This window comes from Streptopelia decaocto (genome assembly GCF_964273445.1).
Source record: "Streptopelia decaocto genome assembly, chromosome: 13".
NCBI classification, from domain to species: Eukaryota; Metazoa; Chordata; class Aves; order Columbiformes; family Columbidae; genus Streptopelia; species Streptopelia decaocto.
The window spans coordinates 3,518,575-3,542,962 of NC_138668.1; the positions used below are offsets into that span (position 1 = coordinate 3,518,575).

Below are 24,388 nucleotides of genomic sequence, written 5' to 3' on the forward strand. Positions count from 1 at the left end.
GCAGTCAGTGTTTCGAGTTGAGATGCTGAATCCTCAGCAGCTGTTGAAGATCTGGGGCTTGGGGCATTAACTGTGATGCCACAGGATTGACTGTGGGTAACTGCAGCTGGTTTGCACACGTGCTCTGGGTGTCTTTCAGTGGTATAAAACACTTGCTTCCTCCCCAAAATGCTCTCTTCTGTAACAAGTTTAGCCCAAGTTAGCTTGAATTGCTGATAAACTTAAGATTGTCTGCATGGACAGTAAGTATGGATCACAGCTGTAAGTCTGGGTGTCTGAGGGCTGGGTGAAATAGCAGATCTAGCTATGCTTTTCTCAATAAAAGATTATAGTATTAAAATGCGTAAAGTTATCACCAAGTATTGATACAATATGAATATCCAACAAATCCTAATCACTGTCCCCACACTTGCTTTTTGTTTTACAGCACAAACAGGTGCTTGTAGGGAAAAGTCTTTGTTCCATAATATTTTTCAAGGGGGTGTGAGCACATGCAAGCATCCCCGGCTCTGGGTGGCGAGGAGAATTCCAGGAACTCCAGGAAACTGATGTCACTGCATTGTGTTTGCTTGTGTTCTTTTGACTGCACCAATGTTTAATTTTAACTTAACCCTAAGAAGGGGTATTTTTAGTAAAACTCTTTCTTCACTCCTTCTGTCCCATGTTGCGGGGGGAACAGATTGTCTCTCCTCGGTTTTTCCAGTAGTCAGCTCTTTCTGCCCCCCCTCAAGCTCTCTGATTGACTGAGAGCTCGAACTCCCGGTGCCGTGTGTTACCCCATCGCTTTGCATGGAGCAGCTAAATGTTCCTGTGGCCTGTGTCTCTTGATTTGATCACTGATCCAGGGTGGAAGGAGGCAGGTCTACCTGGACAGGAGTGCTCCATTCAGGTAAAAGAATAATACCCCTTCCAAACCTTCTGCTACCGCTGTGGATGTCCCAAGGGACAGCTGCTTCTTCGGGGCACTATCATGTTCTTCAGTGACCATCTGCTGGAAAAGGCTGGCTTTTCTAAAAGTTAACAACACTTTAGGTTGGAGGGGCTTTGCCAGCATTCAAGGCAATCATAGCCATGCAAAGTAAGGGGTTTTTCCCCCAGTTTTTTTTTTTTAAAAAAAGGCAAGAGATATGAGATCATACTTAAAACGCATTATCAGTCTCAGAAGCTAAAAACTGAACAGCAAAACCTGGACTGCTTGCTCTGCTGACCTTGAATAAAGGAATCAGTTCCTGTATCTGAACTGCATGGGGCAATCTTTGAAGCCACACTGGTTTTATTTGTTTATTTACAAAAGTGGGGAGAGGAAGAATTAGAGCTCTGTGCAGTTCATGGAGAACTTTTTTCTCTCCTATATCTTTGACCTGAGTTTTGGCTGCAGTCTCAATGATCTGCTGTTCATGTATTTCTGCAGACAAAAAAAAAAAATTGGAAAACTCTGTTTCATCCTATTGCATTCCTAGTCCATGTGTTACAATTATTGCTTGGGTGCCAAACACCAAGATAAAAAGAACTGCTGTGTTTTTGGTTCGTCATTGTTTCATGTATGAAAATGACTTCCATTTGTAATTATCTACACATTGTAAGAAGCGTGTATGTGGAGAAGCTATTGAAAAATGACAGCGGAATAATTAAATTCACACCATGTCCTCATGTGAATACTAAGACATCAAGAGTGTCTTCTGTGGTTTAGCATTATCCACTTCCAAAGCGCGGAATAGTGAGCTTTGATTCATTTTCTCTGCTTCTTGAAAGACTAGGTAAGAAATGCCTTTATCTCTAGCAAAGGGAGATTTGTACGTGTGGGCTCATCGACATTATGTACCTTGCGCCTCCTGAAAGCTTCACCTCCTGCTGCACTTCTGAAGAGCATCACCTGTTAACACCAAGGCCTGTGGGTGGGCGCTGAAAAGGTTGGCAGGTGCTGTGCGACACTTTGCATGGCCGAGATATGGGAGATGGGTGAGCCTGGGGTTCCTATTGCAAGGGTTTGTCATGCCTGAATATTTCTATTGCCTTTTCCCTCTCCCCTGGCCCCCTAGTCCTGCAATCACTTTTAAAAGAAGCCAGTCTTGGTTGTGCTGAGCTCAATGCTGCAACCATTTGCAAAGACACCACAAGGAGAAGCAGGACTTCTCAGTTTACAGGCTGGACTGCGGTAGGAAACGGTCATTCCTTACTGTCACGTTGCTCATGCACCCAGGGTATCGCCCATTGGGCAAACGGGTTATCTCAGTGTTTCCTCTCCATCCACACAGGGGAAGCTATTTAGACAGTCATCTTTTTGAGGAAGGGACCACGTTCTGTGTGTTTTCATTCAGCATTTAGCACAGTGCTGTGATGGAGTGCAAGTTACTGCATTTATTTGTGTTGGGCTTAGCGCTGCTGCTGGGCATTTGACTGGTAAGAGGATTGTTTATGCCAGTCCTACTGAAATCTAGTACCCAGCTGTGGGCCTCAATTTGCATCTTTTCATACAATCTGAAGTGCTTGTTTTGCTACGTAAATCTTCTGTGTATTGTTTGCTTTCTTGTTCACCGTTTCTCTGCTCTTACGTAGAAGATGTGTGTAATCCTGGGATCTGACTATGCGTCACGCTGCTCTGGCGCTGCACCCTCGATCCCAGACAGCACGGAGCAGAGGAAACGGAAAAAGGGAACATGAGATTCCCAGACTCATCCTCTCCTACCGCCCTTCCAGCCCCACGGATCAAGGATGTGTGATCCCTAGACAAGCCTCTCTGATTACTTCTCATCTTGTAGCACTCACTTCTGTGTGCCTGAGTGGTGCTGCAAATTATAGCGACCTTTTATTTGTTTGTAGCGTTTGATCAGCTTTAGTGTGGCTTTCCTTCTCAGTGGTTGTTCCTGTAATGCCATCTCGTGGTGGCCTTCTAAATGTCTTTTCTCCCTGCTAGCCAAAGCTGAGTGACTGTCTGTGGTGTATTAATATATTAGTGCCTGCAGCTCCCTTTGTTAGCTGCCTTTGTGTGCTGGTGAGTAAGGACATCCCTGTCCCTAGCTGGATGACACTGGTCAGGGCATCATCTTCTGAAGCTTTTGTGGTGGTGTTAGACAGGGACTGGGTGCTTTAACTATGATATTGTAAAAGAACATATCCCATATCTGTTAAAATAATTGATTAAATATTGCCTGTGTTGTAAGGAGAGTGGTGTGTTGTCCATTCACAAGTTATAATAGCAAGCTGCTTATTTATCTAAGTATTCATCCCTGACACAGCGTATGTTGTTCTAAGTCACTCATTGGTTTAAGTGCTTGTCTAAACACAGAGGAGTTGTTTAATACTCAGAGACTCTGCTGTCTTGTGGTTGCAGAAAGTGTGTGGGTGTGTCAGGGTTTTGTAGAAATTCCAGTTTTATCTCTGACATTTTTTGCTCCTCTGTCTGTCTGGTCTTTGGATAAACCACAAGGGCAAAAATAAGTCCAGCGCATATCTGCTTCTCAGTGACCTGGGAGCTTTACTGTGCCTTAGAGAATAAGAAATATGTGTCTTGTTAGTAAACGAAGTAGCGAATAACTGTGTTTTCTTTTTTGTCTCTCCAGTGTTCCCAACTCCTGCCCGGCCAGTCCACGTGGTGCTGGATCCTCAGGATATCGTTTTGTTCACAACATTACCTCGGATCTGCAGCTGGCAGCAGAGTTTGCCGCAAAAGCAGCATCAGAACAGCAGGCAGATGCATCTGGCGGGGACAGCCCAAAGGTTCACAGAAACATTACTTACCCAGCAGTGCTCTTTGGGAGGCTTATTAAGACCTGGCGGTTTGTTGCCAGTGCTGGATATAGTTTAAAAGGTTCTAAGAACACCCTGGCCATAAGAGCGCTGTATACAGTATCCTCCAGGGTTTTGAGACCATGTCTCCAAACCAGCGTCTCATTAGTGGTAGATGATTAATCTGCTTGCTTAGCTGCCCAGAATGTATTCAAGTCGTTCATTGAAATGGTTAAGAGAAGAATTTTGCTGCTGGTTTGATAAATCAAGGATCCATAAAGAAGCAGCACATTAAAATTCAGAATCCTTTTTTCTCCTTTTAATGAATGGTATTTTGCAAAACACAGCTGGAGAAAGGGAAAGCAGGGGAAGAAACCAGATCCTTGCCATGAGAAATCTGCAGTCTGACTTTAAAACAAATACAAAGGCCTGTCAAGCAAGCGTTAAATGAGGAGAGTAGTAAGTGGAGTTTAGATTGAAAAATAACATAGTTATAATGATCAGATTTGATTTTGGTGAGTTGATCTTCAGATCAAAGTTAAAGGTCTAGATCCAAAACCACCTGATTTGGGATTGGGTGGAGAAGCACAATACTAGGTGGCTTTTTTTTGTAGACTGAATTCTCCCTTGAGACATGAAGGGCTGTTCTTGATGGAGTAATATGAAGAGCTGGGAATATGAGATCTGGCAAACAAATTAAAGTTCCTAGAATGAAACAAATCCTGCTGGAGAGGGAAGGGACAAGATCAAGTTTCATATTGGGCTTGTTGCTGGGAGGAAAGCTGGTAGCGTACGTGCATGAAGCCTTTCTAACAAAATGCAGTTGTAGCTGGGCAGAGTTGAAGGCTTTAGTTTCACTAAAAGCAGTGAACGTGCCCTACACCCTCAAACCATTTGCTTCCAATTGCTTGTACTGAATCTTTTTCCTGTGCTGGTATAAGCACATGTGGTAAATTCAGTGGTGAATGGAACCAGATTAAAGTTAGCTTCTTTGTGTGTGTTTGTGGGGAGAGGAAAGGAGGTACAGCAATCTGGTTCAGGCTTATAGTCCTGATTGTCAGAAATGCTTGTACTAAATTGGGATGTGATGGTCTAAAACAAGAGTGAAAGGGAAGAGGGTGATGCTGCTCTTAGTTGCCCCTGAGGCTCTCTTAGCATTTGTGAAACTACAGCTCAATGTGCTCTTTTAGTTTGGGTTGTTAGTACACTCTAGAGTAGGAATTCTTTGTTAGTGACTAAATTTCTGTTTGTTTTTCCTCCTTAGGATGAATCCAAGCCGCCCTATTCTTATGCTCAGCTAATTGTCCAGGCTATATCTTCAGCACAGGACAGGCAATTAACACTAAGTGGGATCTATGCCCACATTACCAAGCATTATCCATATTACAGGACTGCTGACAAAGGCTGGCAGGTGAGTTCTTGACACTGACAAGGCTTTAAACTACTTTGACAGGGCTTATCTGCTTTGAAATGCATTTATTAAAGGTTTAAGGTGCTGGGAATGCAGCTACTTATTCCCAGAGTGAATTTGTTAAACATAAGCTAACTAGTTTGTCTGTGGGTGATTAGGTTTTTTTCAGTACTTTCTAGGGCAATGTGTGTTACCATTGGTCTGGTTTTGGAAACCCTTTCATTTTTGTTCATCGTTATTGATCCACATGCTTGCTATCACTCACTCCTCTGCCCAAATACTTGCCTGACTCCTACTCAAACCTTCACCTTGTCTTTGTTTGGCATGACCAGTCCCAGCAGAAAACGTCCAGCCTAAAACTAAAGTCCCAGTTTTTAAGCATAGTAATACTTTAAACCACCACAGATGTTTTGTTTTCCCCATGTGTCAATTGCGTTACCTAAGTTGCAGTTTGCAAGTTTTGAATCTCAGAATGGGAACTTGGGGAACTTTGAGTCTTCACCTTCCTTGTGATATTGAAGGAAATCTGACCAGCTTTGTAGGGGAGTTTGAATGTGTAGTTAACGTTAACAGATGCTAAATCAGGCTTAAATGTTCACTTGAGGGCTGATTTCAAATTTCCAGAAACCTCAGCTCCACCTGCTCTCAGACTTTTTCTTGGCATCGCACCTCTGAAATGGGTGTTGTCATTTGAATATAATACACTAATACAGCTGGAAAAAGTCTTGCAGCTGCTCATTTCATTGTGTTCAACTGGCAGGAGCAGTACTGCTTGGTGCACTTTGAGTACAGTTGGAAACATACATTTCTGCCTCCCTGGCTTTTCCCTGCAGTTCTAATTAATTGTGGAATTCACTTCCTGCCTTAACCTGCTCGGCCGAGTTGTGCTTTGCGAACCAGTTGCTGCATCCTGCTTCAAAGAGAGCTGCTTTTCAGTGGAGGCTGAAGTTGCCTTTTCCCCTCCTCTACCAGTGGCATCGTAAGGCTTTGCTTTTGAAGAGCTCATCTAAAGCTGCTACAAAAGCTCTTGTTTTGTTTTGAGAGTGGAAAAGGAACGAGCTCGTGCACACCTGGGCTTATTGAGCCTTTCTCCTAGCCCAAAACACAGTGCTATGCTCAGAGCTGAGCTTTTGCAATGAAAAGGATAATTAGCCTTGTCAACATCTAGAGAGCCATACCGTGCTAGACTGGTGCCACATAAATAATGGATTCTTCTCAGAGACAGCTGTCTGAGGGCAAGTTTGCTGGCTTGCTTTACGATTACCATGAGATGCAGCGCCCTTTAGGGCATGTTTGGGCACCTCGGTGATCGTTTGGCAGGTAAGCAGTTAGCACAGGCTCAGGCAATTCTTTCCGCTTGCCTAGAATAAAGTCTGTCTTTTGCGAGAGTTCTGATGTGGTTTTATACCCATTTCCCCCTGACTCAGCAAAAGCTCTGCTTTTATTGCTTTCCACAAAAAAGTCACTGCAGTGCCTGGCTCCAGATGTATTTAAGTGATGGTGTAGTACCAAGCAAACCCATCTTTCAGCGTGGTTAGCAGAACCTCTGCCACATTCCCCCAGGTTTTCTCTTGCAGTTCTCCTGTGGCTTTGGAGCTGCGTGAGTTCAGTGCCTTGTTTCTCTCTTCAACACTGTGTGAATTTTATTTTCTCCAAGCTGTGGGGTGAAACCCATTCGTCTTTGTTCTACGCTTCCTCGTGGCAAAATAATCATCTCATTCCTCTGCTTCCTGCAGAATTCCATTCGGCACAACCTCTCCTTGAACCGCTACTTTATTAAAGTCCCGCGCTCCCAGGAGGAGCCTGGAAAGGGCTCCTTTTGGCGAATTGACCCTGCCTCTGAAGCCAAACTAGTAGAGCAAGCGTTTAGAAAACGAAGGCAAAGAGGAGTGTCCTGCTTCCGAACACCTTTTGGGCCTCTGTCCTCCAGGTAACTTCAACTTCCTCTGTCCTTTGTGCCAAACTCATTACAAAGAAAACAAGCAAAAGCTTCTCCTGAAGTACAGTGAGCAAACTCTACTTCTGTTCATAGTTTGAGAGCTAATGCAGTTAGATAGTCCTGAGGCATAATTTGAAAATCATTCTGACTTCTTAAGTGTTTACCAAAAAAAAAAAATCCGGAACCGAACTACAAAAATGCATCAAATAACATGTCTGTTTTGGCATCATTTCAAAGAAATTCAAAGCAGTTATCACTGGAGTAAGTGTTTTCAGGTGCCAATCTCTCATTTCAGGAAAGCTGTGTTTAGATGTGGCTTAGATCATAGTGGGGATAACTTTTGTGGTATTTAAAACACTTTCCTATAGGGAAGATCGGGTTAATCACGATTGTCAGCAGTGAAGTGAGGGGAGGGGTGTTCTGTGTAACTGCAAAAGTGGACCTGTGTGCAGTGACAGCTTTTCTGAGCCCTGTAGCTGTGAGGATAAGACTTGCAGTTCAACATGAGCTGGAACAATTTAATGTAACATTCCTCCCACACATCATTTCTTTTCTTCGTGTTAAAATAGGGGTAAACAGGAGAAGAGGCTTTCAGCTGATCAACTGCTCTATATTGTTTGCCATTAGGGAAATGTTTTATTTGTCATATTTGGTGGCCACATGGGACCAGAGGTGGAGAAACCAAGTGGTTGGGACAGAGAGGCATCAGGGAAAAGAGGGAGCAGCTGCTCTATAAGCATATGTGGGGCCAGACACTTGCATCTGCATTGCATCTTTCTTCCTCTCCCTGTCACTCGCAAACACTGATAAAGATCCTTTGAGAATGGCCTGAAATTATAAAACTGATGTGAACATGAGGCACTTCCAGCTTCTCTGTCAGCAGTGGATCTTAAAATGAAATGTGAAGCGTAATCTCAAGGGTCCAGTTTCCTTCAGCAAGGAATAATATGACAGTGTTTGGTGCTAAAGCGTTTGTGAGGTTACTGTGTACCTTTCAAGTCTTCCTAAGCAAGACTATAGCGGGTACTGTGGAAGAAAGGCTGTACTTCTCCTAGAGGATCCTGTGTGGAGGTAACTCCTGTTCTCTGCTGCTGTCTTGTGGTTGAAATGCATCTCCGCTTACCAACACTGTTCTGGTTTTCCAGGAGTGCTCCTGCCTCCCCGACTCACCCTGGCCTGCTGTCCCCTCACTCTAGTGGCCTACAGACTCCAGAGTGCCTGTCACGGGAGGGCTCACCCATTCCACATGATCACGATTTTGGGTCAAAGTTAGCCTCGGTTCCAGAGTATCGGTATTCACAGAGCGCACCTGGTGAGTAGCTCTTGTTTCGTAGAGGGTGACTGTTCAGTTGCACCAAGTTCAGCGCAGGAGTGTTTCTGCTGCTGTGTTACAGGAGGATCTGGGTCTCTCCTTCCACTTTGTTTTTGGAGACTGGTGATGCATATGCAACATCAGACCATTTTTCTTACTAGTCTTTGGATGAGGGGACAGGACATAAAGTATCACAGTATCACAGTATGTTTGGGATTGGAAGGGACCTCAAAAGATCATCTGGTCCAATCCCCCTGCTGGAGCAGGAACGCCTAGGTGAGGTCGCACAGGAACATGTCCAGGCGGGTTTTGAATGTCTCCAGAGAAGGAGACTCCACAACCTCCCTGGGCAGCCTGTTCCAGTGCTCTTGTCACCCTTACTGAGAAGAAGTTTCTTCTCAAATTTAAGTGGAACCTCTTGTGTTCCAGCTTGATCCCATTACCCCTTGTCCTATCATTGTTTGCCACCGAGAAGAGCCTGACTCCATCCTCTAGGCACTCACCCTTTATATATTTATAAATATTAATAAGGTCCCCCCTTAGTCTCCTCTTCTCCAAACTAAAGAGACCCATGCATAGAAACACATAGGCTAACCTTGAATTAGGTGGCTCGAAAGAACTGACAGCAGAGTAACCATGGCAGTGCGTAACTCACTCACACTAATTTACCAGCCTTCTGGATAAGATCGCCTTCGCTACACAGAGCTCTGTAGTGCTCTGGCCAGGGCCTTGGTAACTTGTTAAGCCCTAGTAAGGATCTGCTTGGCAGCTGTGCTGGAACTGGCCCGATGTATGGGGTGTTCCTGGTGAAATTGGAACACAAAGCTCATTAAGTAAAGCTTCAGGGGGTTTTTTTTGTGCTTATTGTGGGTTTTGTTCACAGAAATGTGCTCAGGTGGCAATAAACATTTTTGTAAGGTACGAAAAAGAAGATTGAAGGTGGTAGTTTTGAAGCCTTATTTTTTGCTCTGTACCACCACTCCTGCCAGTGCTAAAGGACTGAGTATGGCCAACTAGACGTGCATAGGTGAAATGAGAGGCCTTTTTACCTCTCCTATTAATGTATGCTTCTCTCTTCTGCTTAGGATCTCCAGTCAGTGCCCAGCCAGTGATTATGGCTGTTCCTCCCCGACCATCTACACTGGTGGCAAAACCAGTCGCGTACATGCCAGCATCAATAGTGACTTCCCAACAGCCTTCGTGTCATGCAATTCACGTCGTTCAACAAGCTCCCACTGTTACAATGGTCCGAGTTGTGACCTCCTCTGCAAACTCTGCGAACGGATACATCCTCACGAATCAGGGCACAGCAGGGGGAGCTCATGAAGCTGCAGGAGCAGTGTTGGACTTAGCTGGTGACCATCGAGGTAGATTTTCATTCCTCTAATAAGCTTTGGGGTGGGTGGTCAAATACTGTTTCAGTCACTGCGTGCTTAGGCCTCAATAGGAGATGCTTCCACAGGTAAAACTTCAGCCAAGTAAGAGCTCGACTGCTTGATGTCTCCACCAGAAAGCAAGGACAACTGTGTTCACTTGCCTCCTGTGGGGAGCAAATCTAACAGACTTTGGAGACTTAGAAAACATGCAGTGCTTTAAATATTTATATCATCCCAAATATCAATATTACGCCTGTGTAGTGGTCAATTGGATGTGCTGTGGAAGTGTGTGCTTCTTCTAGCCAAAAGAGTTGGCCTGGGAAAGGCTGAAACTCTGCTTCAGGATGGTCTTGTAAATGAATGATTGAGCCCTTCTCTTCCACAGGTCTGAGTTCCTAGAGAAAAGCGTGTGCTTCTGGAAGTGCAGGCAGGGCTCCATTAAAGCATCTTCCAAAACCAGTTACAACAAAGGCCTCTTTTTTTTTTCCCTAAGCTGGAAATTCCAGCCTTGGAGGATTTAGTGAGTTAAATGTTTTCTTGCTGTGATCTCGACACCACCTTGGCTGCTCACTGTTTCAGAAGGGCTTAGTGCTACAGAATGGGTGTGTGACTAGTTGCTCTGATTGCTTTTATATGGGCAGCGGGGCATTGGTGCTTCTCTGAGGGAAAGAAGAAAATCACAAAGACCTTCTCCTACTGCAGCAGCAGGACCACTGGCATTTTTAGTTTAGCACTGGTTATCTTGCTTGAGTTTCACTTGCATTCTCTAGAAATTCCTGTCAGAATCCTATACATGTTCCTGGAACACCAACAGTTGCAGCTGCCTGTCTGTCACCTGCTCCCTTCTTTCATTCACTAGTTCTTGCTGTCATATATTCTTTCCCTACTTGTCCCTCGCTTATTCCTCGTCCCTCTCTTATTCCCACTCATACCCTTTTCTAGTCTCTACCTTCCCTTTGTTTTTCCTGGTTGCTCCATTTTTCCTTCATCACCTCCCAGCTTTCCCTGCCTTTCACTCTCCTCTTCCCATCAACCTGCCTCTGCAAGGCCTCAGTGCTTGTGTCTCACTCCTCCTTTTATTTTAATGTTAAAATGGGAGAACTCTTTCCTTCCTACTGGACTAATGAGTTTGTTTTTCCTGCCTTCCTTCTCTGCTTTGAGACCCAAAGAGCTCCTGAAAGAGGAGCATGACTCTCCTCTCCCGTGTGTCCAGTGGAAGCCTGTCCTGTAGCTGTTACCAACCTGCTTAATTGACCCTTATTTATCCTGGGAAGTGAGATTACTGTTTGAGAGCCCTCAGCCACCTATTGAGGAGCTCAGCCCTCTTTTTAATTTTTGTTCCTCCCTCATGGTTTCTTCCCGTACTTCCATAGCTGGCAGAAGCTTGCAATTGTGGGAGGACCTCCTTTTAAATCAACCTACGTGCGGGCCTGACAGCAAGCTGTTGCAGACTTTTGGCTTCAGGCATTGTTTAAGATGCTAATGCCTTCTCCTGCTGTGTGGTATTGAGAGTCAGGCCAATTTGCCTGTAATTAGAAAGTAAGCTATGAGATTTGCAGTGACTGCTGTCCATATCACAGCTAGAGCGTGCCAATGAAGGAGATGGGCTTTTTTAGGACAAAGAGTCAAGTTTATAATATTTTTTTTCTGAGTGGTTTGTGCTGTAAGAAAAATGTTCTTAGTATTGATAGAGTATGCGTGCAATAGAGAATATTTTAGTGTTTTCCAGTATTCATCCCGTACCTTCTGATGTGCTTCAAAATAAGCATTTCAGAGGGACTGACCTTCCCTATTCTCACATACCTGACTGCAGTGTTTTTCCCCTAATGAGTGGGATGAGTGAACCATTAAACCATTACCTTTTAAGAGCTGACTCCACTGTATGAATCAGCCTGCAGAAAGAGTGTGTGTGTAAAGTCTGATCCTGTCTAAAGAGTTGCAGGCACTTTGCACAGTATTAGACCTCTAGGAATATTCACAGCTCCTTGGAGCCCAAATATACTTCTGTGATTAAGCTGCCTCAGCTTGAGAAGCCATGATTTCTGTTCCCACTCTGTAAACCTTGTAGGACATGTCAAAAGCAAGTGACTTTGTGGTGCTGAGCCCTGGGGTGTTTATCACGTTAATGAGAATAAAGCCTGTTCCTAAGGATGGTAAACGGTTGTTGTCTGTTCTACTCTTAAGCAGGCATGGATGAAAAGCCGACGATCGCGTTCGCCACGATACCTACAGCCAGCCGTGTCATTCAGACAGTCGCCAGTCAAATGGCGCAGGGCGTTCCAGGACAGACAGTCACCATCCTGCAGCAGGCAGCTCCGGTGACCATCGGGCAGCACCAGCTCCCCGTGCGGGCAGTCACCCAGAACGGGAAACACGCTGTCCCCACCAACAGCATCACCGGCAGTGCTTACGGTACGCTCCGTTTCCATCCCTCGCTGGTGCTTGATCGCTCTCTGAACTTAGCAGTTAGATTGTAAAGCTGTAAGGGTTTTCTCTTCTTAGCTATACAAGTTATTCCCTGTGTCTAATTCCAAAGTTGTCAGTTCTTCAACCTCTGTAGCTGTAAATGTCAGTGCTAGGTATCCTTCTGTCCACCTGTGCTCCACTGGAATAGTTTTGCTACCTACCGTTGCCTCTGAAAAGTCCAGTGACTTTCCTTTGTCCTTGGCTATGCATTTATTACTACTTACACTCTCTACCTTTTGAGGTTTACTTGTTGAAAGCATTAGAGATTCTTGTGTAGAGCCTGTTTTCATTTGTTTTCTTCTGACAAACAGCCTTTGCTTTCAGCATGCCAAATAATAAAATTTCCATGCTGCTCTTTACATCTTCTAAAATATGACTCCACAGAGGATTAAGAAAATAACATACTTTCCCATTTTAAGGTTTTAGAGCCTGAGAGAAATAAGATCTATTTCATCAGGTGAATGAATGCAGGATGTTTTATATACAGGATGTGTTCTAATCATTTGTCAAGCCTGATTTTTAAAATCCCATACTAGCTACATCTTGGCAGCCTCCTCTTGTTGCTTGGTCAGTACTGCTGGTTTTATCCAGTTAAGCACGATGACTGGGGATGGAAAATGCAGGTTTCTTAGTGCCCTTTTCACTTAGATGCTAAGCACCCCTGCTGTCCCAGGCTGCTGCTTACAGGGACTTGGAAATGAAGGGCACTGGTAGGATTTTGTTGGCTTTCATGAAGCAAAGCAGGAATTTTCTACAAAATTTTCTACCATGTCTATGTGCAGAGTCACCTGAGTTGCAAGAATCTTGATAGTGATAAGGTTTTTATGCAAGTGGAATATTCAGATATTAAATAGATCAGATAGGTGGAGTTGCTGCTAACCAGCAGCAGTGTTTGTCTAATGTAGAATCAGCTTTTTATCTAACGTTTTTATGTTAAGGTGTTCTAATCTCACCAAAATTTTTCTAGCTCTCTAATCAACCTGGAAAATACTCCAGTTGCATCTGGGGTTTTTTTGTAAGTGGTAGTGAATTTTCTGGTTCACAAAACAAAGTTTGAGTCCCTTGACTGAACAAAGTTAACTTCTCTTCAACTGCATGGTTGGGGTTCTCTAGGTCTCGGAACTGTAACTGGCGACTGCCCTTGTCCTTGCCCTATTTTATTCCTTTATCCTTTTGATACTCTACAGGCTCCTTCCCATGCCTTGGTGGAAGTTGCTGGGCTTTGAGGGCCTTTGTTCTGTTTTCTTTGTTTATTTATCCTAAGGCTTCTTTTTTGATGCGTTTAGCAGTGAACACACCACTAATGTTCTGTCATTCCGTCCCTTGCAAATCAGTCTGGAGGGCAGAGGATGTCCTGTCTCCTGAGTCCCCTTTGGCTGCCTCTCCGATTGATGCAGAGTCCAAAAACTGAATGTGTTTTGTTTTCCAGGCAGTGTTGTGTGCCAAAGCCAGTGTGTAAGCACATTCTCTGTCTGGAACTAGGAATTGTAGACATTTTTACGGAGGGTTGCTACTTAAATTGTCTTTTATCTCGCCACTTTTATTAATGGGAGGGAGAGAGCTTTTGTCAGTACTAGAATACAAGATTGGGAGCCAGAAATTCCTACGTTCCGATCCAGGTTCTGATGGGAATGCATTTGGTTGTCTGGGGTCAGCTTTTTTCCCTGCCTCTTTTTAAAAATGAGATGTCAGTACACTCAACATTTGGATTGTAATCTGGTTTCCCAACAGACTGGCTGTTCTTACTGTGCAGGCAGGGCTAACGAGAGCTCTCTAAACTGAAGGCACAGCACACGGATGTTGTTGCTTGCAAGAAGTTCTGGTTGTAGGTGGCCAGAGAATTACCTCTCAAAGAGGAGGTCTGCTGTAATTTTTACATCCGCAGATGAACACTAAGCTGGCAATGCCTTGTTTGACAACAGGTAGGAAGAAAAAAGCTCTTCTGTGAAAGGAGTTATTACCAGTTTGGTGAACTTGCACAAGGCTGAAATTGAGGGAGAGAGACAAAGCTAGCAAGCCTTACAAAATGGACTTGAAAACAGCACTTGAATATGTGCCAGCTGTCGCATTTGACTGTGGTGTTTTGTTTTCTTGTTTTCTGGAATAGCAAACACTCGTGGTACTTCATCACATTAATTCTCATTCTTTCTCTCGTCCTTTTCCCAGCTCTTACAAATCCATTGCAGCTTCTTGCAGCCCAGGCCAGCTCGTCCACTCCTGTCGTAGTCAGCCGGGTGTGTGAGACCGGGACCGAAGAGCCGGCAGCAGCCTCTTCCAGCGAACCCGAAGTCAAAAGACCCCGGATAGAAGAGTCCAGCGGAGCAGTCCCAGCCCAAACTGGAGTCATCACATCTACAGTGCCACAAGGACAGGCCACCAGTGAATGAAGAACCGGTGGGAGGAGCTGGAGTGATGCGGGGTGGGCATGGGATGGCAGCAGCCCCTAAAGCAGCTTTCAAAGAAAACAAACCACAACTGTAACAGTTCAAAATATAGCCAATAACGAGCCCTTTTTAAAGTCAGATTTTTAACTGGGAGGCCAACAGCTGTTAGAATCACAAGGTGCCAAAAAGAATGGAAAACCCCTCCCAAGAACCCATACCTGGAACTCTGTTCTGTCTTTACCTATGGGATACATTTTCCTTTTTTTTTTTTTATAAGATTCAAAAAACATACAGACAACTGATTGTATGACTGCTGGGATATTTTTTTAACTGTCCTTTCCCCTTTTGGCTCCAAGGAGATGGGATTTGCAGTTCAGCATCTAAAGGAATGTAACACAAATACAATCTGCTCCCTGGAAAGAAAACTCCTCATTTTCTATGCCTTAATACTGTACTTCTCAGAGCTTTGAACCATAGGACCATTTTAAAAAGGCCACCTAAGGCAATCAAATGCTGAAAGATGGGTGCAGTATCTCACAAAAACAGCATTAAAGAAACATGGTACCAAGCTTAAAGAAAAAGGCAAATCATTAAAAAAAAAAAAAAAAAAGAAACAGAAAAATTCTGGATATGAACGAATGTTTATTTATGTGGGGATTCAGGAGGAAGAGTTACAGGGCTCAACCACCTGGATTTCCAGATGCAATTTCTCTCCATTCCCTCTGAGGGAGAATAAGATGACAGAGGAACTGTATTAATTTGGTTCCTGTAAAGATATTAAAAACAAAGGGTTTTGTACCTTCAATGTTTTCTTACAATTATTCATCACTTGCTCTGGACAACAGCCGAAGTATCTGAGGATCACATGGGGAAGGGTGTCTCCAAAAGGTTCTGTGTGCGTTCAACTGATTGCATCCTGTGCTGGAGCAACAGGTTTTGTTCAAAATAGCACTGTAGGTGAAGACATTGCCACTGTCTCTTGTCAACTCGAGAAAATATTGGTTGGTCTTCTGCACTAAAACGATCTGCCGTTGCCTCCCGTTGGGACCGGGTTCCTCGACTAGATGGATGGTGGTCAGGAGGCCAGGGCTGGGTGGGAGTTGTCACTGACCCTGCGCTGTGGCTCACAGCACAGCTGCTGAGAGCTGGGGTGAGAGGCAGCCGAGTTCATACGGTGTTGAATACAAATTCTGTACGTGTGGGGAGACCAAGGCAAAAGAGAAATTTTGTTTTCCATGTGGCAAAAGTCACTGGGGGTCTTAAACAGGTTTTCCAAAAGGAGTGTGGAGGTTTCCTTTCATTGCCTGGCTCCCTCTCCCATCTCTCCTCCCTTGGGGACCACTGGGGTTGGCCAGTAGGAGGAGGCTTTTATTTGAACTAAATTCCAGGCTCTTCATGTACTACAAATACATCTTACGAGTGAAGTGGATTTGAGTCACTTCAGCCACACGGAGCGGTGGGTGTGTGTGATACCTTGTGACTGGCAAAAATAAATCAACCCATGTAGCCTCCAGCTAACCCTTTTGGTTTTATGCCTGTTTGCGATCCCCTTGGCTAACATCTTCTGGCAGCACAGCAGAGAGCTTTTAATTTAGAAAACATTATGGCTTCGGTAACGGCAAAAGAGATTTAGCAGGAATGGAATATGTCTCTGGTAGGTTATCCCCCAACCTCTACAGATTTATTGGCAGGTTACTGTTGTACAGTGTGACAATGCTTTTGCAGAGCAGAGAGGCAAGCCCACTGCATAAATACGTTGCAAAAAGATTTCCCCGATGTGCAGTGAATGATACTGTCGTTACGTCTGCGTGGTTTAGGGGTCAGGCACAACAGTTCAACATCTGCTGGAATTTGGGGAGAGGGAGGAAATCCACAAGGTAACAGCTGGCATCACTTCTTCCCTTCTAGATTTCCTTTCTCTTTGCCAAACCCTATTCAACAGCCAAGTCTCACCGCTTGAATAAAACTCAGCCGTGTTTTATTCTCAAGCCAATTGTTTCGCGAGAGATATTTCTGAGAGAAGAATTTCTTGGTCTTGTGATTCGCAGTTAGACTCTGCAGTGAGAGGCACGCGAAGTGTTCAGGACAGTTCATTTATCTACAGCTAGGCTTTCATCGTCGAGGCGTGTGCCTTTAGTGACAAGTTATTAGGTTGGATTTTAGTATTTTGAAAAGATTTTGTGAAGGATTGTCACAAACCACAAATTGAAGCAGGTCGGCCTCCCACTGTCACTTTCCCTGCTGGGAAGGTTGAGGAGCACCCAGATTAGCTCTGCTTTCTGTAGCCTTTTCAGAGCCAGAATTCAATAAAATGGACTTCAAGGAGGAATGCACGAGTGAGAGTGCAGCGTAGTTTGTGATGCGTCGTTACAGTTGGGTGAGTGCTGGTTTAGATAGAGGCACAGCCCTCAAACAGCCCCGAGGCCAGGAGCTGTCCTGGAGCAGAGGAGTCTTTGGGTTTCCAGTACGTCGGGTGAGTCAACACAAGATGAGCAACCACCAGAATACCGTTCAGAATGTAAAGCTGCTAAAGTTTTGTGGATTTTTCTTTATGGCTGCTTTTTCTCTTAGAAATTCTAAATAACTAGGCCCTAAACTTCTGTAGACTGGTCCAGCACCATAGGGTGACATCGTCTGAATCGCGGTGTTTTCATACACCAGTTGCTGCTTTATCGATACCTCTCGAAAGGCTGTCCTCAGGTTGCGTGTATAGATCTGCCTCCTCAGTATTTAGAATAATACATTCGCTTCCTTTTGTGGCTCACAGTGCCTGCTGGTTGAGGGATACACAAATATTCACCCATTCTCCTTGAGGTGTCTGGAACTTCGCAGATCATCCTGTCGGAGGATTTTTGCTTTATGAGTCTGCTGCATCCCCCTGCTACTGGAGGAGGCAGCCGTGCCGCTTGACAATATATTTTTAATAGGTTTGCCTATACATTGCCTATATCATTGCCTGATACTAGGCAAAATAACTTCTTACTAAATCCTGTAGAGGGCTGTGGAAAAATGTAGTCCTTATCTGGAGCGCATGAGGTGGGGACATCTTGTTTCAGGCCTCCAGATGAATTCTTTCAACACGCTGCTCAGTCTGGAAGACGCTATTGCTCTTTTTCCATATCAGTCCTGACTCCCCAGACTTTGTTTTGAGCACTGCAGAGGAATGAAAATTAATGTGATAGTAGAATTAAGCCTTCAACTAGAAAGAAAACATTACATTACTGGTTACATGCAGTACTTGGATTGTTTTTAAATGGATCAACTAACTTGTTTTTGTCTAAAAAGTTGCATCTCGTCCTCAATTTTATTAACTGAGGGAGGTTTGAGGGGGAGAGGAGTAGGGGGCTTCACTGCGTCTTCTGCTGTCTGTGTAACAAAAGTCTAGCCTTGTTTCATATTTAACCTGATAGAAGTTAGACCTGGAAAGACTTTAAAACTGACTTCTTATCTGTGAATTCACTGTTCACCGCCCCCTATTGATTTTTCTTTTTCCCTGCTCTCCATCCTAGGCAATGACAAAAACTAATTTGACTTTGATAGTGGTCAGTTTATAGCAACTTTCATTGCCTCAGTTTGCAAAAGCTGAATGTGGTTGTTCTTGTTGTTTTTTCCACTGGAATTCCTTAGTTATTGTTTTGTCTTGACCTTGGTTCTTGTGATAGGAAGATTTTTACAGTGCGGTATATTTAATCTGATTTAGTGATAACACAACATGGTGCTGAGCACAGAATTAAAGATCGTGATTAACTCATATATTCTTTTCAACTCCTTTTTTTCCCCCGTATTCCTCCCTCCCCCAGACCATTAACGGTGTCCCCTGTAGCATATCCAGTCATTTTTATTCACTGACAGGAACAGCATCTTGCATTAAGTTTTGCCCAAGGACTCGAGGATGACAGTACCAGTGGGATACTTGGGGCTCCAGAGCAGATTGAGAAAGGTCAATTTGGTCACCCCGTATTTAATTTTCATGCTGTGTTGTAGGCATGCTGCTGTTGGGCACAACGTATTCAGGAAAGTGTTTTCAGAGACACATTAAAGCTTTGGAAGAGGAAATAAATAGTGAAATAAGAGCTGAAGCCTTTACAATGCTTCTGCAATCAGTGTCACGGTCTAGTGTCAGGTTTGGGAGGGGAGGAAACTTGGTTTTGTGTATTTTAGGCATCTGTCTTGTGTACTGACTTAGAACTGTCATTCAGAGTTAACTTCCGCATTTTTCCCCCTTTTTCAGTAGGGAAATGCCAACAGTAAAATGAAACTTGAAGCACAGAAGGCGAGGGACTAATATATAAGCAAGTGAGAGCATCAGACCTGAGCTTTCGTACCGTGTGGTGTGTTAGCTGACCTAATAAAAACCAGGGCTGTCCACAGGTATCACCAAAAGAGGCAATTGACTTATATGGCAGGGTAATGGGTGAGGGAAGTTAACAGAATCCCAGCAGCATCAATGAAATCCCAGCTCTTTCAGTCAGCTGCACTGACCACTGGGGATGTTGAATTGAACCTTTCATCTGTGTTAGCAAGGAGGTTTCCCAGTGAGATATCTGGTATCGCTCTGATGGGCACTAGCATATAGATGAATGTCAAAACGTAGGGTGAAAGGAGAAACTGAAATGTGGGGATCTTGGATAACAAGGATTTAATTTAGCAATAGTTCTGTATCTTTCTATAGAGGATGAAAAGCTGCATCTTCAAGCTGATTGTATTGAAGGATTAAATTCCAACTGGTTGGTTGTTTCATCTTTGTTTCTCAAGTTTAAACTATGACTTATAAATCATAGTTTATCGCTGATAAACGTAGATCACATAAAACTGCAGTATTAGGGAAGATCACATCTGTCAGTTTGTTGTCTCTGCCATTAGCCAGTTGTAGCAGTGTAGAGACGTAGAATAAATTGGGTTGAAAGAACCCAGGCTTTTGGAGGCCTCTGCTACAACCTCTTCCTCAGAGCAGGTGCAAACGGATCATGTTGCCACGTCCTTGCCCCACTGAGATTTTAATGTCTCCAAAGGCGGAGGCTCCACAAAACCCTGGTCCCTGATCCACTCTGACCACCCACAAGGTGAAAACGTCTCTCACGTATCTGAGAAGTATTTCCCACACAGCTGCACGTGTTCATTGCCTTTTGTCGTGTCACGTCACTCCTCTGAGAAGAGCCTCGCTCTGTCTCCTCTGCATCTTCCAAACACATAGTTGAAGATACCACTAAGTTTTTTCCCCCTTTGCCTTTTTTTTTTCCTGAAGGCTGAACCAACCTGATTGTCTTGATCTCTTCTTGTACATCATGTGCTCAAGCCCTCAGGGTATCGGGTGGAATTGCTGCAGAAGGTCTCTGTCTTATACTGGGGAGCTCAAAACCAGAGGCAGTGCTCTAGATACAGGCTAACGATGGAGTGGAAGAAGTTCCTATGACCTTTTGCAAGTACAGCCCATATTTGTTTGATCTGCTTTGCTTCAAGATGCACAGCTGGCTCACCCTCAGCTGCTCTGCGTACAGTGTGAGAACCAAGAGTCACAAAGGGAACCAGAAACACTCTGGATTGCATTTGTACGTATGCAACAGTCTCATCCCTCTCTTCCAAGGAAGGGTGCCAGATGGGCTTGTAGCTTTTTGAACAGGACACGCTGCTGAAGGATCCTGATCACTTTTAAAAGTACCTGTGCTTTACATTCTCAAACAATACTTTTGATCCAATATGGAGCTTAGCTTGAATTTCATCCTCGATGCAAAATCTTTCAGGTTTTGAAGTCCTGCTGCTAGTGAAGTCGGGCATTAGAAATGAACCTCCAAAGGACCATGACTAGCTTTGTCATTTTGCCTTTTCTGCATGCTGAGCTTTTGATTTTGCAAATGCTGCCAGCCAGTCTCTTGGGCAGCTCCTGTTTCTCCTCCCCATCACAGCTTTTCCCCTTGATTCGTAGTTATTTCTGTCAGCTCCAGAGTTCTTTAATCCAACTCCTAATTGAATGCCATTGCTTGAAGGTCTGGTGAGAATCTGTGCGTTAGGTTGCAGTTATCCAACAGATTGGTCAGTCTTGTAACTTCTTGTTTCCTTCTGGGTGAAAAATTATGCCAAAGCTGCTAGTACTACCATAGCAAACACTACTGTCGGGAAGTGTAGCTGACAGTGGAGCCAGCTGTGCTGCAGAAAACAGTTACACTACAAGGTCATCTGGGTTGCTGGAACTGATGGGAGTGGGAAGTGAAGCCTTGCATTTCGATCTGGACCTGACCAAACCGTAGCTGTGACTTAGGCTGGACCAACCTCTCTCTGCGGCTGCCTGGCGGCTGTTTGGCTGTGATTAGTTGTAATAGCTCAGCAAACTCTCCCTCTCTGCTAGGTGGGTTATTTGTAGGACAGCACGTGTCTTTGTGTGTATAGGTGTGGATATATGCATCTGTAATAATGAGTGGAAAATGCCTAGCTGTGATGGTGGGCTTTCTCTCTTAGGTTGTCTTTCACGGAGCAGTAATAACCACAGTGAGCATTTTACTTTGGCCTGAGCAAGACATTTTGAAAAATACTCGTTTTTCTTGGAGCACTATATTTAAATTCCAAATTTTTAATTGACTTTTAACCTTTGTATTTATATGTTCAGAAAATTCTTTTGATACCTTTTCGATTTACCAACACTGAATTAAAACCCTTGGGAATGTATGGCTGGTCCTCTCCTTACGTGTCACTTTAACTTTCAGAGCCTGAGGGTAGTTGTACCAAGTCTACGCCTTCGCTCTCAAGGCAGAAGAAACAACTGACAATTCATGAGTGGCAGCTAAGGAAGAAAAACCCTTTAAATATTTTTTTTTTTCATAGAATATTAAATTAGATCTGTGTAAACATAAAATTTATATTTATTAATGTGTGTGTGAGTGCGTGTGTAAATATAGATATATAAATGGTCCATGACTATTTCTTTCTCTTCAAAGGTACTTTACACAGACTTTTATACAGTATGTTGGTAAATTCCTGCACCAGGCACTGATTCTAAAGAGCGATGTACCTGTATTTTTAACAAATACGGGCAGCTGGTAGAAGCAGCTTTACTTTGATGATTGTTTTCCTTCCTCTCGCAGAGCAGAAGAGGTGACTTGGTACTTTCTTTGCTTGTGTCTTCATCGTGCTTTCCGCATCCCGTGCTGCTTTTCTGGCAAGAAAAATCCCCCAAATGGCACTAATGAAAGCTGGAAACCTTTCTTGGCTCGAATTATCTCTAGATGCGGTATCAGGGAGTTCTGGTCTGTAAGTAATAGGACCTTATTTCTAACAGAGGAAATGAATGGAGAGCCCGTGAGGATGCTGTGAGGTTGAGGAGTTCCTCCCTGTCTGTCTGTCAGGTGGCTGAGCTAACACAGGGGCAATATGAAATAGTTTCTTTTCCTCTGTAGTGGGATTATTCTCCTTTTGAGATACTTCTATGTCTTCATGGGGTGTGAGGTGTATACATCCCCTTAAAAACAAACACGTAAGAGTTTTTCTAATGTTCCCATTCACCAGGAGTCAGTTTTACCAATCCGGCCACGTTTCGGTCATGGTTTAACTCCACAAGGATCACTGAATTCACAGAAGTGTGTGTTTTGACCCACTTGAGCCTTTTGAGAATGAATCTTAAAAGCAGGTGATACTTGGCTTCCTAACCCTCACTGCTCTTTCAGGATAGAAACTCCTTCTTCTGTAGGACCTGGGTGAATGCTTCACCGCGCTTTCCGCTCACTGTCCGGTGGTCGGGCTTTGATACTGAAGGGAGGAGAGGATTGGTGCTAAGAAGTATAACCAGAATAGGAGGAGTGGAAGAAAAGAGCTTTCATCCTCAGCAGAAAACAGCCCTTGTGAAAACCAGCCTTCCCCTAGTATTGAGTTATTTCTTCATGTCTGCTGCCAAGCTGGGTGATGCGCCTTTGCCATGATCTGGACCTTTCTGTCCTCGTCCTACCCCACCTCAGTTTGACCTATATCAGTCTGAAACAGCCTTCCTTAAAGCTAAGGGCAATGTTGAGGGGAAATGTCTGTTCATGGAAGAAAAATGAGATTTAAATGGAGCAAAAACAAGTGAGTTTTCCTTCTCTTTCACTGCTTTGCTGCTAAAAGCCTGGTGCAGAACATCCTCACGTTCTGCTGGTGTATGTGCCACTCTTTGGGGTGGACGGGCTGCTATGTAGGCAAGTTTGCTCTGTAGCAAATTAATTGCTGTAAACTCACTTTCCTTTTTCTTCCTTCTCACCCAAATGGACTCGAAGTGGAGGGAAGGAACCAGAGTATTGTCATTTGTAAGATCTTTTTGTTGTAATGGAAGAGAAAGCGGAGAATGTAAAAAACAAAAAATCTCATTCAAATATACTGATATGGAAAGCAGAATGGCTTTAAAATACACAAATCTTACGACGCTGTATATTGTTCTGGGTTTGTGCTGCGATGAGACTGGCCTTGTCCAGCCTGGCAGCCGAACTCCGCAGAGCCAAAAAGAGCATTTTAGGATTCTGTAGCTATCTAAAGGACTGTTAGCCAAAGGACTGTTAAAAAGGTGTTTAGGGATAAATCAGAAGCTGTATATGAGCAAGGATGGTAAAGCTGGAAGTTCAGATCCAACTCTGAATATTTGCTTTAAAAAAATATATATATATAGAAAAATCTGAGGCTCCCCCTGTTCTGCCCATTTGCATCCCCGCTGGGTCCTTAGGGGAAGGCCACGCTGAGATGAGGACCTGCAATACCTCAGTGGCTTGACAAAGTGGTTTTTTTCTGCAGACATCTGGGAGAGCTTTACCCCTTTCACCTAAATTTGGCACTTAATTTAAATGGGGATGGATGGGGGAACTAAAGCCATGCTTGCATTTCAGTTCCTGGCGTTGCCTGTACAAGGCACCTCCAGCCAGATGTACTCGGTTTTCGTGGTTCTTTTACAGCGGACATCAAAAGTATTTTGTATTTTTCGTGACTTGTTTTCATGATCAGTGCTTTCCAAAATGCAGGCGTGGATCCCAAGGGGGGAAACGCTCTGTCTGGGGCCGTGGATGTGACGCTCATCTCCTCTACCTGGGCTGGAGCTCGCCGAGGAGACGGCAAATCCAAGCGTCCGAGGAGCAGGACTTGCATTTCCACATCCAATGACATACAGTGGTTTTGTGCTGGTTGTTTTGTTTTTTTAATATGGAGCCATACATTTTTTTTTTTAAGTGATTTGAGGTCTGAATGTGATTTCTAATGTATCAAGAACGTTAATATTTTAAAGCTATAACAAAGTTTTAAATTTCTACTATTTTTTTTTTTTTTCATTTATTTTAACTGTTCTGTTACCTTAATTTGATGTATGTGGTTGGGGAATGTTGCTTCTCCTCTTAGCATTTGTTTCTATAACCAGAAATAAAATTATATATGAAAGAGAAAATACCCTGTAATTGCTTGGCTGCTTTTGAGTGACAGATTTTTACCGTTCCAGCAGGATAAAATTATTATTAGTAGTAGTAGTATTAATAATTCTTATTACTAACTATATGTAATTATTAATTATTAATAATAATTATTATTGATAATAATTTGTTTAATTATACAATTAATGAATTAATAGTTAATACTTTTTATCCATTTTTATCCTGTCATGGGGGGGTTGTTGCACAATCTACCCTGCTCACAATGTGAGCGAACAGAGTGCTTTAGAGTTTTTCTTTTTCTCCTTTTATTATTTTCATTAAATACTATAGGAGGGAGGTAAATGTCTGGACACCTTGCACTGTTTCAGAGTTCACAGATACCCTGGTTTTGATCCCTCGTCAGTTA

General features: G+C 43.7%; 1 protein-coding gene across 2 annotated transcripts in view; it reads left to right on the plus strand.

Moving 5' to 3' along the window:
* Nucleotides 1–24,001, plus strand: part of FOXK1 (forkhead box K1) — a 57,396-nt gene extending 33,395 nt beyond the window's left edge. The window contains exons 3-9 of one of the 2 annotated variants that reach the window (XM_082064835.1): nt 3,561–3,717; nt 4,991–5,137; nt 6,874–7,067; nt 8,222–8,388; nt 9,474–9,755; nt 11,949–12,176; nt 14,397–24,001. In XM_082064835.1, the coding sequence (XP_081920961.1) occupies nt 3,561–3,717; nt 4,991–5,137; nt 6,874–7,067; nt 8,222–8,388; nt 9,474–9,755; nt 11,949–12,176; nt 14,397–14,617 (1,396 nt within the window). In that variant the 3' untranslated portion in view covers nt 14,618–24,001. The remainder of the gene's footprint in view (nt 1–3,560; nt 3,718–4,990; nt 5,138–6,873; nt 7,068–8,221; nt 8,389–9,473; nt 9,756–11,948; nt 12,177–14,396) is intronic. The other variant, XM_082064836.1, reaches the window with a different exon arrangement.
* The last annotated feature ends 387 nt before the right edge of the window (nt 24,002–24,388 follow it).